General features: G+C 34.0%; 1 protein-coding gene across 9 annotated transcripts in view; it reads left to right on the plus strand.

The window, feature by feature from the left end:
* The window catches only part of OXR1 (oxidation resistance 1), a 490658-nt gene extending 475057 nt beyond the window's left edge, over window positions 1-15601 (plus strand). For 5 of the 9 annotated variants that reach the window (NM_001372293.1, XM_054560902.1, XM_009244016.3 and 2 more), the window contains 6 exon segments: window positions 454-534; window positions 2393-2518; window positions 3278-3430; window positions 5155-5250; window positions 8686-8759; window positions 13720-15601. In NM_001372293.1, the coding sequence (NP_001359222.1) occupies window positions 454-534; window positions 2393-2518; window positions 3278-3430; window positions 5155-5250; window positions 8686-8759; window positions 13720-13855 (666 nt within the window). In that variant the 3' untranslated portion in view covers window positions 13856-15601. 9 annotated transcript variants of the gene reach the window in all.
* The last annotated feature ends 1029 nt before the right edge of the window (window positions 15602-16630 follow it).

The following is a 16630-nucleotide window of genomic DNA, read 5'->3' on the forward strand; positions in this document are numbered from 1 at the left end:
TCACCTGTACCTAGAAGAAATTCTTCCAGCATGGCCATTAGGATATAATGTTTGAGCTCACCTAATTTGGAGTGGGTAGTTGAAACTACCACTTCCTCTGTAACTGCAAGACCATTTAGTTTTCAGATGTTATCTTTAATGTTAGCAAAGTATGTGTTTTATATAGTGTTTTCTGTATAAAAAACTATAATTTCTATTTACTAAGTTGAATCTATATGGAATAGTCCATAAAATAAACCTTACATACCAACTAGTTGGATGTAGTAGTGAAAATCATTCATGGGTATTTCACTCTAGTTTGATATATAAATCTCTTGGATTTTCAGCATAGAGTGGGGAAGAAATCCTAATTATAGTTCTCTTCCCATTTTAATTTCTCCTCTTTTTTTTTTTTTTTTTTGCTGTTTTTCTCAACTGTCAGTGGAATTATTGTCTTCCTGTCTCCATATTTAGGTAGTGTCAGTGGCTGAGTATCACCGCAGGATCGATGCTCTAAATACTGAAGAACTGCGCACACTCTGCAGACGCCTCCAGGTGCCCCCTTCAGTAGTTTAAACCCCTCCAGAGACTAAATACTCCCTGTTTTTAGTGTTCTTTGTCATGGCAAATCTCATTTGAAGAATTTGCTTTGACTGCAGCACTAAAATTAAATTCCTTTTTGTATTAAAGGTTATAGTATTGCCTTGAAGAGCTATGGATTATCTTTTCTGTCATCTTTTCATTTGAAAAATATTCTGAAGAATGTTCTGTCACTTCAGAATTATTCTCAGTATTGTGTGTTTCTTTCAGCGATGAGGAGTTTTCATTCATTTAACATTGGAAGAATGGTGTTGGTTTTGAGATTGAATCTTTTCTAAACAAAATCTGAAAGATATGGTACTATAGGAAAACTAAAAAAAAATTAATAGCAAGGCTTAAATACTTTCTTTAAGGCTATTTCATTTGTATCAACGTCACATCAAATATCTCAGTAGGATAAGCTGTTCTTGAGGCATTCTTGGTTGGTATTAGGAGTACATTGGAATAGTACAGTTTAGACACAGAACTGGATAAATTACTTAAAATTCTGTGAAATAATCTTTGTGATTTTTTTTTTAGAAACAAGAAAGCAATGTAATTGAAAACTCATTTTTAAGTTTTGTCTATTATACTGTGTTTCTTTCTTCTTAATAAGATATGCTTTCATGGCTTTGCTAGACCTGAATTTTTTCTTTTAATGCTTCTAATGCTGCCTTGGGTTTCTTTTTCTTTTTCTTTTTACCTTTCACATCATCAAAATAAGGGTGAAACATGATGATATGAAAGAATGAGTATTTAGCTTCTTGTCAAAAAACAATACACTTATAGAACATGTATTGGTTGCAAATATATGCTGCTCAGGTTTGTTAAGAAACCTGTTAAAGGAACAAAATAATTTAGCAAGAATTTCATTCCTGTATAGAATCACAGTTGCTGAGCATTGCTGCATTTTAGTTATCTGCTCCAATAGAATTCTGCATATTTTCCAGTTTAAAAGTTTCATAAATAATAATGTTTCATTTCTCTTATTTTCTAATGTTAGTATGTTTTTATATATTAAAATAAAATTAATATTAAAAAGTAAGCACCAATAGAATATACTGTGCAGTAGTAAGCTTTATTTTTAGTTAGGTAACATTTTTATCACTTTAAGAATACCAGTGAAATCATTTCCACCAAGCAAAAGCATGTATTCTTTGTAATGCAACACATTAATCTAATTTAAAAAATAAATTTATGAACAAATTAACAGTAAAATTTATTGTTTGGTCCAAGTAGATGAAAAAAATTAAATGTTTAGAAAGTTAAAAAAAGAAAGCATTTAAAAAATGGTAATGTTTTTCAGTGAAACAAATAAATACATGCACAACTCAGAGAAAATAGTTATTTTTTTAATTCTACTATTCTTTACATTAAAATTTTGGCACCCAGGAAGTTTTGTTAATTATTTTTGACAAATTTTGTGTTTAGCATGAAAGAATTCTATTTTAAATAGCACGTGCACACACATACAGACACACGCACACACACACACACACAAAGCAAGCCAGCTGGCTGACTTTTGCCCTTCAAGGGCTTAATTAAAGATGCATGCAACTATCTTTACACAGAAATATGGGGATTTATTATTCCTACCAGTCCTTCCTCATGTAGTGGCTGAGAAAACGTCTGCTTATATTGTTATAAAATCTTTTCCTACATTGGCTACATCATAGATATTAGATATGGGCCATCTTTTGCCCTATAAAATCTTAAGGTTAAAGATTTAGCCACATTTTCTACAATATAAAGCTTTATTTATCTGAAAAGTCTGACAATTTTGAAAGCAAATCACAAATTTACATTAATGCACTAACTCTATTTACTGTTTTAGATTACTACAAGGGAAGACATAAATTCAAAGCAGGTTGCTCCAGTGAAAGCAGACCTGGAGTCTGAATCTTTTCGACCAAACCTAAGTGATCCCAGTGAACTTTTACTGCCAGATCAAATTGAAAAGGTATGACATGCTCACATATGTGCATTTCTGAGTGTGAGTGTGTACCCATTAGAGTAAAACAGCTTCTTTTTAGTTGTTTCTGAAGCAACAGCGTTAATGCTATTACTATTCCACTCCAGTGAAAAGAAAGAGTAAGCAAAACATAGCAACTAGTGTTAATTAAGATGTTAGGAGATTTAGGTAAGCAGACACTAAAAGCCAATATTTGTTTTATTGTTGTGTGCTTGTTACTTGCTTTATGTGGATTATTTCATGTAGTTGTTACAACAGCTGTAGAAATTGGATGCTCTTATTATGCACATTTTTTATTAAGTTAAAAAATCGGGAGCATAGAGCGATTAGTTTGTTCAAGGTCACACAGGGAGAAGTAATAAAGCTTGATTCCTAACTTGGATAGTCTGTCTCCCTAGCCTGTTATTTGAGAGATATTTTAATAATCAAGCTAATAGTCTATCAAATATTTTTGTTAATTCAATATGGAAGGCAAAAGCATTAAGTAATCTATGTTTCTTATCTCTGTTCTAATCTGTGTCTGGTTCAGGATGATTCTTTATTTTCCTAATAGACAATTAATATTTTATTCTGAGAAATGTGTAATACTTTTCAATCATCTTAGTATCTTTGAGAATAATAATTTCTACTGTTAATTTATTTTTATAGCCTATATTGTATAAGCACCATTAAATTCCAGCTGGCATTAGTATTCTACATAATGAGCAACAAGCTATCAAGTAAATACTAACACTTTGTATTTTAAAGCTTACCAAGCATCTTCCACCAAGAACAATTGGCTATCCATGGACTCTTGTTTATGGTACTGGAAAACATGGCACAAGCTTGAAAACTCTTTATCGAACAATGACAGGTTTAGATACCCCAGTGCTGATGGTGATTAAAGACAGTGATGGACAGGTATGAAACACCAACTGCATAGATTGCTTATCCTTTAAGAGCAGTAACAGTAACTTTTAGCATATTTATTTGATAAACATTACTTTATTAGTGCATTTTATTATTTAACTGATAATTACTGGGTACTTTTAATATGCAAGGCAATGTTGAGTGTTACAGAGGATAGATGTGAGCATGATGATTAAGAGTTACTGCCTTCAAAGGGATTATAGAGTGGTAGAAAAGAACATTTGCACATACCAACATCTCTAATGCTGGGAAAAATGGTAGGTTTCTTAGAACCTAGAAAAAGTGAGGAAATAAGAATGAGGTTCATGGGAAAGGTAGAAATTGACAGAATCTTGAATAATGGGTGAAGTTTTGATTAAAGATAATTGTTTGAAGGTGATAGCCAGAACAAAAGCACAAATAAGAGTAATATTGGTTTGTTCCTCAAATAGCAAGTTCAAGTCAGTTGTAATTGGAAACTAATGAGAAGGTAAAATAGCAATATTAGAACAAAACACTAGTATTACTAACACCTTTAGTGTTTTATGTGTGAGAAACTTGACTAATCACTTATGCATTATTTAATCATGAAAGCCCTATGAGATTGATACTGTTATCTTTATATTAAAGAATGAGTCAACTATGACATAAGCTCATCAACTTGCCCAAGGTTACATACCCAAGAAAAAGTATTTGCACCAACGAAAATGAATGAACTGCTGCTACATGCCATGGCAAAAATGAATGTCACAAACATAATATTGAATTAGAAATCAAACACCAAAGAGTAACTTTCTTATGATTTCATTTATAGAAAGTTTTATCAGTGGGCCAAATGAATCTATAGTGGTATTAGGCTAGTAACTCCTTCAGGTAGTTGAGGCTATTGATGAGAGGAAGCACAAAGAGAGCTTCTAGAACTAGTAGTGTTCTGTTTCTTGGTCTGAATGAATGTTGCATGGGACTTTGCCTTGTGATAGTTCTAAACTGAGCTGTGCGTTTATGTTTTGTGTACTTTTCTATAATGTATATGTAAAATAACTTTTCAATAAGGAAATATTTTCAAAATTAAGACTATAAAGATAGAATGTCAGGATAGACAGTGACTATACAGATTATCTGTCAGACTCTCTGCACTCCCATTTCTGATGTGGAAACTTCAACTCATAACACTGAAATTACTTGGTCAATCTCTTATTCATCAGTTTTCTCATTAAGGTACTGTGTGTCTTGTATAAGATCATGCACAGGGTTAAAGGACAAAACAATTCACACATAACACCTGCCCTCATGGAATTTACTGTATAATGATAAAGAAAAAATAGCATATTTTAAAAGTGATAGAATGTTTCCCTATACTGAAGGACTTATTTTATTAAGTGCCACAATCCCATAGCATCATGTTATTATCCATATCATACATACATTGTACATAGAAGTCCTCCTGAAATGTGTTAACCACTTTTTAAGATTGTCTGTTTAATTACTTTAAATAAAATCCCAAAATTTAAAAACTAGGAAAAAATCTGTTTTTCCATTGAAAAACCAATATACTTTATATTTGACAATAATGTAAATTATATAGCAGCTAGCCATTTTTCCCTTTTTAGGTATGATTAGATGAAACTATACCAGATTTCTATTTTTTGCATTTTATTTAAACATATATGATGAAATAATGCTTACTGAAATAAATTTGTTAGTCATGTCATTGAATATGCCTTTTTTATCCTTAGGTTTTTGGTGCGTTAGCATCTGAGCCATTTAAAGTGAGCGATGGCTTTTATGGTACTGGAGAGACCTTTGTTTTTACATTCTGTCCAGAGTTTGAGGTAAGAACCACTATTTCAATATTTTGTTTATAAAGAGATGGCATAACATACTGCCCAAAGCAATTTATAGATTCAGTGCTATTCCCATTAAACTACCATTGATATTCTTCACAGAATTAGGAAAAACTATTTTAAAGTTCATATGGAACCCAAAAAGAGCCCAAATAGCCAAGAGAATGCTGAGCATAAAGAACAAAGCTACAGGCATCACGTTACGTGACATCAAAGTATACTACAGGCTACAGTAACCAAAATAGCATGGTACTGGTATAAGAACAGACACATAGACCAATGGAACAGAATAGAGAACTCAGAAATAAGACCTCACACCTGTAACCATCTGATTTTTGACAAACCTGACAAAAAAAAGCAATGGAGAAAGGATTCCCTATTTAATAAATTGTACTGGGAGAACTGGCTAGCTATATGCAGAAAATTGAAACTGGACCCCTTCTGTAAACCATATACAAACATTAACTCAAGATGGGTTAAAGACTTAAATGTAAAACCCAAAATTATAAAAACCCTAGAAGAAAATCTAGGCAATACCATTCAGGACATAGATACGGGCAAAGATTTCATGACAACAATGCCAAAAGCAGTTGCAACAAAAGCAAAAATTGACAAATGGGATCTAATTAAAGAGCTTCTGTACAGCAAGATAAACTATCATCAGAGTGAACAGACAGCCTACAGAATGGGAGAAAATTTTTGCAATCTATCCATCTGACAAAGGTCTAATATCCAGAATCTACAAGGAACTTAAGCAAATTTGCAAGAAAAAAATCACCATTGAAAAGTGGGCAAAGACACTTTTCAAAAGAAGACATACATGTGGCCAAAAAAACCTGTGAAATAAAGCTCAACATCACTGATCATTAGAGACATGCAGATCAAAACCACAATGAGGTAGCATCTCACGCCAGTCAGAATGGCTATTATTAAAAAGTCAAATAACAACAGATGCTGGCAAGGTTGCAGAGAAAAAGGAATGTTTTGTTTTGTTGTTGTTGTTGTTGTTGTTGTTTTTGAGACAGAGTCTTGCTGTGTCGCCCAGGCTGGAGTGCAGTGGCATGATTCTCAGCTCAGTGCAGCCTTTGCCTTCCAGGTTCAAGCAATTCTCCTGCCTCAGCCTCCCAGGTAGCTGGGATTACAGGTGTACACCACCATGCCCAGCTAATTTTTGTATTTTTAGTAGAGATGGGGTTTTGCCATGTTGGTCAGGCTGGTCTCGAACTCCTGACCTCAGGTGAGCCACCATGCCCAACTGAAAAAGGGATGTTTTTACCCTGTTGGTGGGAGTGTAAATTAGTTCAACTATTATGGAAGACAGTGTGGCAATTCCTCAAAGACCTAGAGGTAGAAATACCACTTGACCCAGCAAATCCCATTACTGGGTATTTACCCAAAGGAATGTAAGTCCTCCTAATATAAAGATTCATGCACACAAATGTTCATTGTAGCGCTATTCACAATAGCAAAGACATGGAATCACCCTAAATGCCCATCAATGATAGACTGGATAAAGAAAATGTGGTACATATACACCATGGGATACACCACATATACCATACAAACTAATGCAGGAACAGAAAACTAAACACCACATGTTCTCACTTATAAGAAAGAGTTGAATGATGAGAACACATGGACACATTTCAGGGGAACAACACAGACCTTGTATCTGTCGAGGGGTGAGGGTGCGGGGAGGGAGAGGAGAGCATCAGAAATAATAGCTAATGGATGCTGGGCTTAATACCTAGTTCATCGGATGATCTGTGCAGCAAACCACTGTGGCACACATTTACCTGTGTAACAAACCTGTGTATCCTGCACATGTACTCCTGAACTTAAAAGTTAAAGGAAAAAAAAATAAAGAGATGGCATAAATGAAAAAAACATGCACTTTGGAGTCATGCACAGTTGCATCTGACCCCTATCTTTGCCTTTTGCTCCCTGGTAACTTTTCTTTGACCATTTTGAACTTCAACTTTCCTGCAGATAGAATGAGGAATCATAAAATATGGCATGGTCATTTAATAATTAAATGAGGATCCTTTATATATAATACTTGGGATGGCACCAAACACAAATTATGGTCTTAGTAAAGAATATACATTATCATTACCATTCTGTTTACAAATTGTCGATGTGAAATTTCCAGAAACATTTAATGACTAAGCTTAATGATGTAAGTCATGAAAGCATAAAAAATAAATTATTTGGATTTAAATAAAAAGTTATTAACTGGTTTCTTTTTCTTTACCTGTGTGGCTTTACTGTGGCTTGACTAACATAAATTGAGTACATTCTCATGCCAATAAAATCTAAAATGTAAAGGTATAAATGAATTTTAGTGAATATGTGACTTATTCTTAAAACATTGAGTGCAATATTAGATATCTCGGGCACATTGGAGTGTGGCACATAAAACCTTCATTTTAATATCAAGAAAAGGAATCAACACCATTGGTTATAAAAATAAATGAACAAAATAGGAACGATTTGGTAACACAATAAAAATTCTTTTAGCAAATTTGTACTTAACTAGCTCACCAGAATAACCAATGCTTTTCATTCCTTCCATAAAATATGTCAACTGATAGCAACAGCTAATTGAAAGCTTGTAGTTATTACAGATTTTCTAAGCATCAGTAGTGCCTATTCTCAAACTTTTTATGTTACTGCTACCTGATAAGTGTAATAATGTAGTCAATTAAATGTTACATAACTATGAAAAACGAGTGCTAAAAGAAAGTTTTATTGAAAACTGTAATGAACACATTTGAAAAACTTGATAAAGGTAAGTTGCTAGAAATTGCTACTATGATAGGTTTAGGTAAAACACCCATAAAAGGTTAGAAAAAGATGTTTAAGAATATTCATGTCTAGTTTGCTCTTGGATTTCTCAAATGATTTTAAGTTCTCACTGTTGAAAGAAATTGAAACTGAAAATCATAAATACCCATTACGGTCATGGTTTATTTAAGAACTGTGATCAGTAAATATATATCCAAAGAAAAGGCCTTGGCCCTATGTTAAAATATTATCAAATTAACATACATTTATGTTTAATGGTAAAAGTTAATGGCATTTGTGTCTGATTTTTTTTCAACTCATTTACTTCTTTCTCAATTTTTTCTATTAACTATCCAACTCTTGGTGTCTGTAGAGTCAGGAGAAAGAAGTATGTGTGAAAAATTAACAAAATTTGAGAAATTGGAATTGAAAGTTAAGTGATAGAGTGTGTGCTTTCAAATTTAGTCATATGAACACTGAAACCCAAACCACCAGAGCCTTCTGTGCCAAGCTTTTTGTGGTGTTCTTATTCTTATACTGCCAATCTTGGCTTTAACTCTTTTGAGTTTTGGAGAACTAACTCTCTATAATAACCATTTCATCTATATATTTAAAGCTTTTTTTAAATTTATATAGGTCTTTAAGTGGACAGGAGATAATATGTTTTTTATCAAAGGAGACATGGATTCACTGGCTTTTGGTGGTGGAGGGTAAGTCTCTTGAACATTTCACTATGAGATTTTTGAAGAACTTTCAAAATGCATTTGGATTATTTATAAATTCAGTTATCTTTAGAAAGTTTTGACGTTAGAATTCAAATTTGTATATTATGAAAAAGAAAGTATAATATATTTGCAAGAAGGCGCTCAAGTGTAATTATTGAAATTATTGGTGGAGTATTTGTTTCTTCATTTTAAAATACTGTTCAGTTTATTCACTGTTTATTAAGACCCATCTTTTTCTTTAGAGCACAGTGGCTCTTTGATAATATAAAGGGAAATATCTCAGTACCTTTGAACTTCTCTAATTTTTAAATAACTGTGATGGAATATTTTATTTCTCCCAATGCATAGAACAAGTCCAATTGTTTTCATGTTATTCTACTCTGGAGACCATTTGGAATGATATTTTAGACAATAATAGAAATGAGTATTTCTGCAGAAAATTGTAGGGACCCCTCAAGTTTTCAGGGGTTTTTGCTTGCTTGTTTTTTAACAATTATGAATCAGACAATAATGTGATTATCTTGGCATTGCAAGTACTGTGAGGAACTTTGTTTTTTTATTTGGTATCCCAGCCTCCTTTAATCTTTACATTGTTGGGAGGTAGGCTGCTCTGGTCCCACCTAGCCTGGGCTTAGCAAGCAACAAAAACTCCTTCCTTTGGTATTTCTGTCTTTCAGTATTAGACATGGGTATGCTAAATAATTTTCAGACTTGTAAAAGTGTTACATTATTTGTATCCCACAGTTGAGGATATATAATGATAATTTATTCAGACCGCCAAAGAATATTCATCGTCCCAGGTTATTCTATTATTAACAAATTTTCTTACAACTTCTCTGTAAGTAGGTGTTTGGAGGGTATAATTAGGGTGATTAAAAAGTGATCATGGTTATTGTAGCCTTCTCTGTTAGTTTTAGTTGTTGAACTCAGCATGTATTTACATGGTCCAATTATACCTTTTGGGGAGGTATCATTCAGCCCTCCCCTAAACAGTAGTCTTACATGTGATTCTGTTAGCTCTCCAAGAGGTCCACTCAAGCTAGTGGCTTATAATTTCAAGATTTTGTGGGTGCTCTAAGTCTTCAAAAATGTCATACACAATGCCATTAGATGTCTGCTGGAACTAGATTTTATTGTACAACATGATTTCACAAAGCTAAAGTAACCACTGGGTTATTTGATAATAAATTAATATAAGTTTTCAGTGTTTGAAGGAGAGTACAGCTTCAGAAAGCAGAAACTACAGGGAGTTGATATTCCAGAATTCCAAGGGAAAGGCACCCCAAAAGAAAAATAATGATGTAGTGGACTTAATGTAGGCTTTGGAGTCCAATAGACCTGATTCAGATTCTCACTTCAACATGTGCTATATGTGGTACCTTGAGCAAACTCCTTAACGAATCTAAACTTTCCTTAGCTATAAATTAAATCAGTTTTGCAGAGAGATTATAAGGAATTCACAAGGATATAATTTTTGTGCAAATCCTAGTATAGTATCTGGCATATAGTAAGTACTCAACAACTGATAGCCACCTAAACTGATAGCCACCTTTACTCATTTTCTTTCATCCAACATGATCTGTTCCCTTCTGATACCAGGAAGAATTCTGCCTGCAGTATCATTGGCTGCATGAGCTATAAGACATTAATTAAAGATTTAGAAGACTACTTTTATTCCTTCCACTTCCTTAGCCATTCTCTTTTCAGAAAGTCATATGTATCATCTTTGAAAGCATTGCTCATATAAAAATACACTTTCTGGCTTTCTGGGTGTTTCACCTGGGACAGATCTGTAACCTCTTAAATACATTTACTTAAATATTTGGATATCACATACCTTTTTGAAATGCTGATGAAATGCAGAGGTACCCATTGTCCTAAAATGAATATGCAAATCGAATTTTATATGTGATATTAAGAAATTGACAAAAATGTTGAAAGCTTCTACTCAGGGCTTCAGAAAATTCAGGTTACCTTGGAAAAAACTATTCATACTTGGTAATAAAACTTATTGCAGCATCAGTGACATTCATGAATCTTGAAGGTCAATTTTGAGGTACTACTTAGATGTAGTCATCTGAGATTACAACTAAATGTCTTAATCTTTTATTAACCCTTTCATATTTAGCAGAAGGTTTTTATGAAGTCTGACCCTTTCATATTCTCCTTTCTAATAGATTGGCTATGATAGTCTATTCGCGCTTTTAAAGGCTCATGGATTCAGATATCTCTTTAAAGGCATGTTGTTGCCAGTAGTGTTAGAGTCTCTAGAAGTCTATTGTCATAAGACCATAAACTTTTAAATTCAAATGCAGTTTCTAATTTATCTTTGTATTTTCCAGTGCCAGTGTCTGAAACATGATAAATGCACGTTTAAAGTTGAACAAATTAGTCAAATACGAATTTCAATTTGAACCTTAACAAATGATGGCTTCCTCATGGGGCAGGGGGCATTTTGGGGACGATATAGTTTTGCAGTGCTTCTGTATCACAGACTCTGGATTGTTATGATTTTCAGGGTGATCTTGTATCTTAGCAAAGTTCCATTTTCATTTATAGAAGAGGTTCATCAGAACCTCATCACTGGTTATCCCATTACAGTTTTTTTGTACTGTCAACTCTTTTCTTGAGTGACACTGGATGATCTCTTTACCTGGTCATTGTGAATTACTATACTGATCTGTCTTTTCTGTTTTGTTGTGAAGTACCAACCCCCTTTTTTTTTTTTTTTTTTTTTTGAGATGGAGTTTTACTTTTGTGGCCCAGGCTGGAGTGCAATGGCACAATCTTGGCTCACTGTAACCTCTGCCTCCCAAGTTCAAGTGATTCTCCTGCCTCAGCCTCCCAAGCAGCTAGAATTACAGGCACCCACCACCACGCCTAGCTAATTTTTGTATTTTTTATTAGAGACAGGGTTTCGCCATGTTGGCCAGGCTGGTCGCAAACTACTGACCTCAGGGGATCCACCAGCCTCAGCCTCCCAAAATGCTGGGATTATAGGCGTGAGGCACTGCACCCAGCCCCAACTCTTAAAGGAACCATTCTACATGGTCACTGTAGCCACCTTCTCTACTTAGAAACACATCTCTATACTTAAAATTTATATATGTAATTAATATACATTATATATTTGATGCCGTTTTTTATTAGAGAGTATAAATAAATAGTTCCTTTCTTTTGTTCTAAGATAGTGTTAAAAATAGGTCAGTTCCAGGCCAGGCACGGTGGCTCACGCCTGTAATCCCGCACTTTGGGAGGCTGAGGCGGGTGGATCACAAGGTCAGGAGATCGAGACCATCCTGGCTAACACAGTGAAACCCCATCTCTACTAAAAAATAGAAAAAATTAGCCGGGCGTGGTGGCAGGTGCCTGTAGTCCCAGCTACTCGGGAGGCTAAGGCAGGAGAATGGCTTGAACCCAGGAGGTGGAGCTTGCAGTGATCCAAGATCACGCCACTGCACTCCAGCTAGGGTGACAGAGCAAGACTCTGTCTCAAAAAAAAAAAATAGGTCAGTTCCTCTCCCATACAAGTCAGTTAACTCTGTGATGCCATGTGACTCCTGATGGCAAGCCTGAAGGTCAGAGGTTATAGCCATCCAAATTATAGAGTTGTGTAAGTCTTTACAGATTACCTAATATGCTTTTCTTTTTTGTGTGTTTTAATATAATTGACAAACTCTACCCCAGAGAGGTTAAGTGACTTAACTAAGTTTGACGTAAGTTGTGGCCACTGAGTTGACAGACAAGTCTTGATCCCAGACCAGTTTTTTTCTTTCACTGAAATACAACTGCCCATATTTTTTTTAAAAGCCTCCTCCTCCTAAACTCTGGCTCAATTCTGCTGACTTGATATCTTACTTTAGATTTAGAGAATCCCTAGGGATAGCTCTCTGGATATTATGTTAATTAATAGTCTTTGCCCCCTCTCCTCTTCTATTAGGTAGGAAAACATTTTCTAGAGAATAGAAAGAAGTCCTCTCATAACCTGGTTTTTTCCCCTCTCGGTTATGTATTAGATAATTAGATAAAATGGACCTTATAATCTATCTGTTAAGTTCCTGTTATACCTAGATTATATCTTGGTTCTTCTGCTTGAATCTCAGCATCACATATTTGTCCATTTAAAGTCCTTTCAAACTGAGCCCTTTTGCAAACAGCTTCCTATGCAGGAAACCAGAGTTATTTACTAGGTCCTTAACATGAATCCCCAAATTTTATTTTAGATGATACTGAGTTTTTGTGCCTTCGAAAGTCATGTTAAATATGTTAAAACCATACCGAAAAGATAAACACACACACACACAAAAAAAATACTAAAAAAAATACCCAAAGAAAAACTCATAATACCAGGCAAAAAATTACAGAGTAGTACCTGTCTCAAAGGCTAATCCTATATAAAGTTCATTTTAGAGGACACTGTTCCTGGTCTGTATCATAAATAATTTTTTTTCTTTTCTTTTTCTTTTTTTTTTTTTTTTTTTGAGACAGAGTTTCGCTCTTGTCGCGCAGGCTGGAGAGCAATGGTGCAATCTCGGCTCACCACAACCTCCGCCTCCTGGGTTCAAGTGCTTCTCCTGCCTCTGCCTCCTGAGTAGCTGGGATTACAGGCATGTGCCACCGCGCCTGGCTAATTTTTTTTTGTATTTTTTAGTAGAGACGGGGTTTCTCCATGTTGGTCAGGCTGGTCTTGAACTCCCGACCTCAGGTGATCTGCTGGCCTCGGCCTCCCAAAGTGCTGGGATTACAGGCATAAGCCACCACGCCCGGCCCATAAATAATTTTTTAATGGAATAGGAGTAAAACAAAATTGTGTCAGTGTGGAAAGGAGTAGGGAAGGATTTGAGAAAATTAATAACTTTAGGGTTGTTAGGTATTCAAAGTCTCATTTAAATTGTTTTGTAACTTAGGGCATAAATATTAACAGATTATTATTTATGTATTGCAGAGGAGAATTTGCCCTTTGGCTTGATGGAGATCTCTACCATGGAAGAAGCCATTCTTGTAAAACGTTTGGGAATCGTACACTTTCTAAGAAGGAAGATTTCTTTATCCAAGATATTGAAATCTGGGCTTTTGAATAAATACAATGCTCTCTGTCTTAGCAGGAGAATGGCCCAAACCTGATATGGACAAGCATTGTTTGGAAAGTTCAAGAAGCAATACAGTGTAACATGTCACTTGTGCTTTAAAATTAGTCTGTATCACCATTTATTACAGGTATAATTTTGGAGTTTATTTTTCAAATCATGTTCTTGTCCCAGAGTTCTTTAGGTTAACACTATGGACTGCGTCCATGTACTAGTATAACAGCTTGGGTTTGTTAGAATTTGGGCGACATTTTGATTATAATGACAACTTCATTTTCACATGTTGCTCAGTTCCCTAATAGGATGGTGCTCTTTTGTTGAACCTGTATTGATTTATTTATTTTTTAACTATATTGATTCATTTACTAGAAGAGTCTAATTGGGGCATTGAGGAAATGAAGACTAGATACTTCTGTATCTGTGAAGTTGGCACAGGTAACATTTGGACTTGTTCATCTTATTCTTAGGAAGGAAAAAATAACATGCCAAAATAATACATACTTCATAGACCACTGAGTTCTAGTTTTATTCACACTATAACATTCTCTTTAACGATGTTGCAGGTATTCTCAATTTCCTTTTAAGAAAAATGAAATTTGAGGAGAATTCTGGTTGTAATAGATGACAGTACACATGATCTGCAGGTTTGGGCATATGCTTTCATCATTAAATTATCTGATAAAGTTACAAATCACAAAGGAGAATGAGAACTTAATGATTCTATTGGATTTAATAAGCAAGAAAACATACTATTTACATATGTGTAGCTTAGTAAGGCATTATCATAAGTACAAAAACTATGAAACAGATGCATATTTCCTCAACATACTGTGTCAGGTATACTGTTTTATAATTTGGTTGTTTTAGCCTTGTTGCACACCAACTCCCAAAATATAGGTTACTCTTGTTCAAAAGGAAAAAAAAAATTGTGATTTTCTTTGAGTGGTATATGTTATTAATTACCATTAGCATTTGCTCTTACAAAGGGCAATGATTATAGTAGACAATATTGTAACTCAGTAGACTTGTTGAATATGCAAACTTACTGTCAAGTGACCTCAAAAAAAAATGAAAAGATAGAATACACTAGTAGTTCTTATCCTCTTTTGTAGGAAACCAACAATAGCCATTGTGGCAATAATTCATCAGTTAATTTTAAAGCTTCATGTTATGCAAAAAAGAATCCTGCTGTTATACATGTGACAGTGACTTTGTGCTGAAATTTCAGCTATTCCAGATAAACATTGTATATCTTGTAAATTAATGTTTAAAGGTAGTTTTGTTCTTACAGAAAGTGTTGATTGCCAGGTTGCTTATAGCACTCTAAGTTATTCTAAAAATGAAATTATAAGCCAAATATTTGGCTTAAGTAGATTTAGTTGTATAGCACTTACATATTTAGTTCTTTTGAGAGTTTAGATAATTATTTAAAGAAAGCATAATGCTAATGGAAAAGAAAATTTGATGTTCTATTATAATATGCTATTGCTGAATATGAATAGAAATACAGGGCATCATTTCCTTGTCTCATTATAAGTTAGTAACAATATATAGATTAAATGTTTACAATATAGGGAATTGTAAATAAATATATCAGTTTTTTTCCCCTTTGGTCTTCCACAGCAGTATTATTGTCTTTGTGGAGTAGACTAATGATAATTAAAAAATCCTGTAATGGATTTCAACTAAAATAAGGTCATAGTGGCATATACCAAATAAAATCAAATACAGAAATACAAATGAGTTTGAATTTATTGAATACTCATTTTCTTAGCAAGTCTTTGATTAAGCCTACTACTATCTTTTTTTTTTTTTTAATGCTTCTAATAGCTTACATTGTGGTGGTGGTGGTCATGGTGTTAGGAGTAATAGTGATAGGAGGATGCCTTCAATTAGAGGGAGCATTACATTTTTTAAAATGGAGATGGGAGAAGGCATTTGACACATGGGAAAGTGCAAGTTATTTGATATTTTTAAAGTACATTGTTTTCATTTTGGGTGGAGAATGCATAACAAGCTAAGCCCCTTATCATAAACAGTTATGTGTATGCAATGCCAAGAAATTTTGATATTTTGTATCCCATAGGTTCAGTTAACATTTGAGAGGAGGAATGACATGATCAGGTGTATACTTTAGGAAAATATCTGTGAAAAATAGATGAGTAGAGGGAAAAACTAGAGACAAGGGGAAAATGAGCCTTTTATAAAGTCCAGAAAAAAATGATTAGGCCTGAATAAGAATAGTGGTAATGGTAATAAGGAAGCGTAGATTTGGAAAGGATTTATGAGTTAGGATGAACAGGAGTTGATTATTGATTGGATGTCAGAAAAAGTTAAGTATAGCTCTCAGGATTTTGATTTAAGAGTTTAGTGTATTATTTATCAAGATGGGCAAGGTACATAGAGGAAAAACAAAAAAAGCAGGTGGCAAAATGAAGTTAGTCATGACTTCATGGGAGTGTGATGTGAGAAACAGGAGAATAAACTTTTTGGGGATAGGACATTTTATATACTATTCTGAAAGATGAACTTTAAAAGTCAACAAAAAACAATAAAACTCTTTCACTTTTTGTATGCAAACAAATATGAAATTTACATATTACCATTTGTAATACCATTGAAAATATCAGATATAACAAAGTGAAGACCAAAATAGGAAGGATATACCATATTCATTATTGGCAGACAATATTGATTAAAAGATGTCAGTTCTCTTAAATTATATTGACAGTGAAAATCTCACCCAGGCTTATTTTTTGGAAGTTAAAC

Source organism: Pongo abelii, chromosome 7 (genome assembly GCF_028885655.2).
Source record: "Pongo abelii isolate AG06213 chromosome 7, NHGRI_mPonAbe1-v2.0_pri, whole genome shotgun sequence".
Lineage (NCBI taxonomy): Eukaryota > Metazoa > Chordata > Mammalia > Primates > Hominidae > Pongo > Pongo abelii.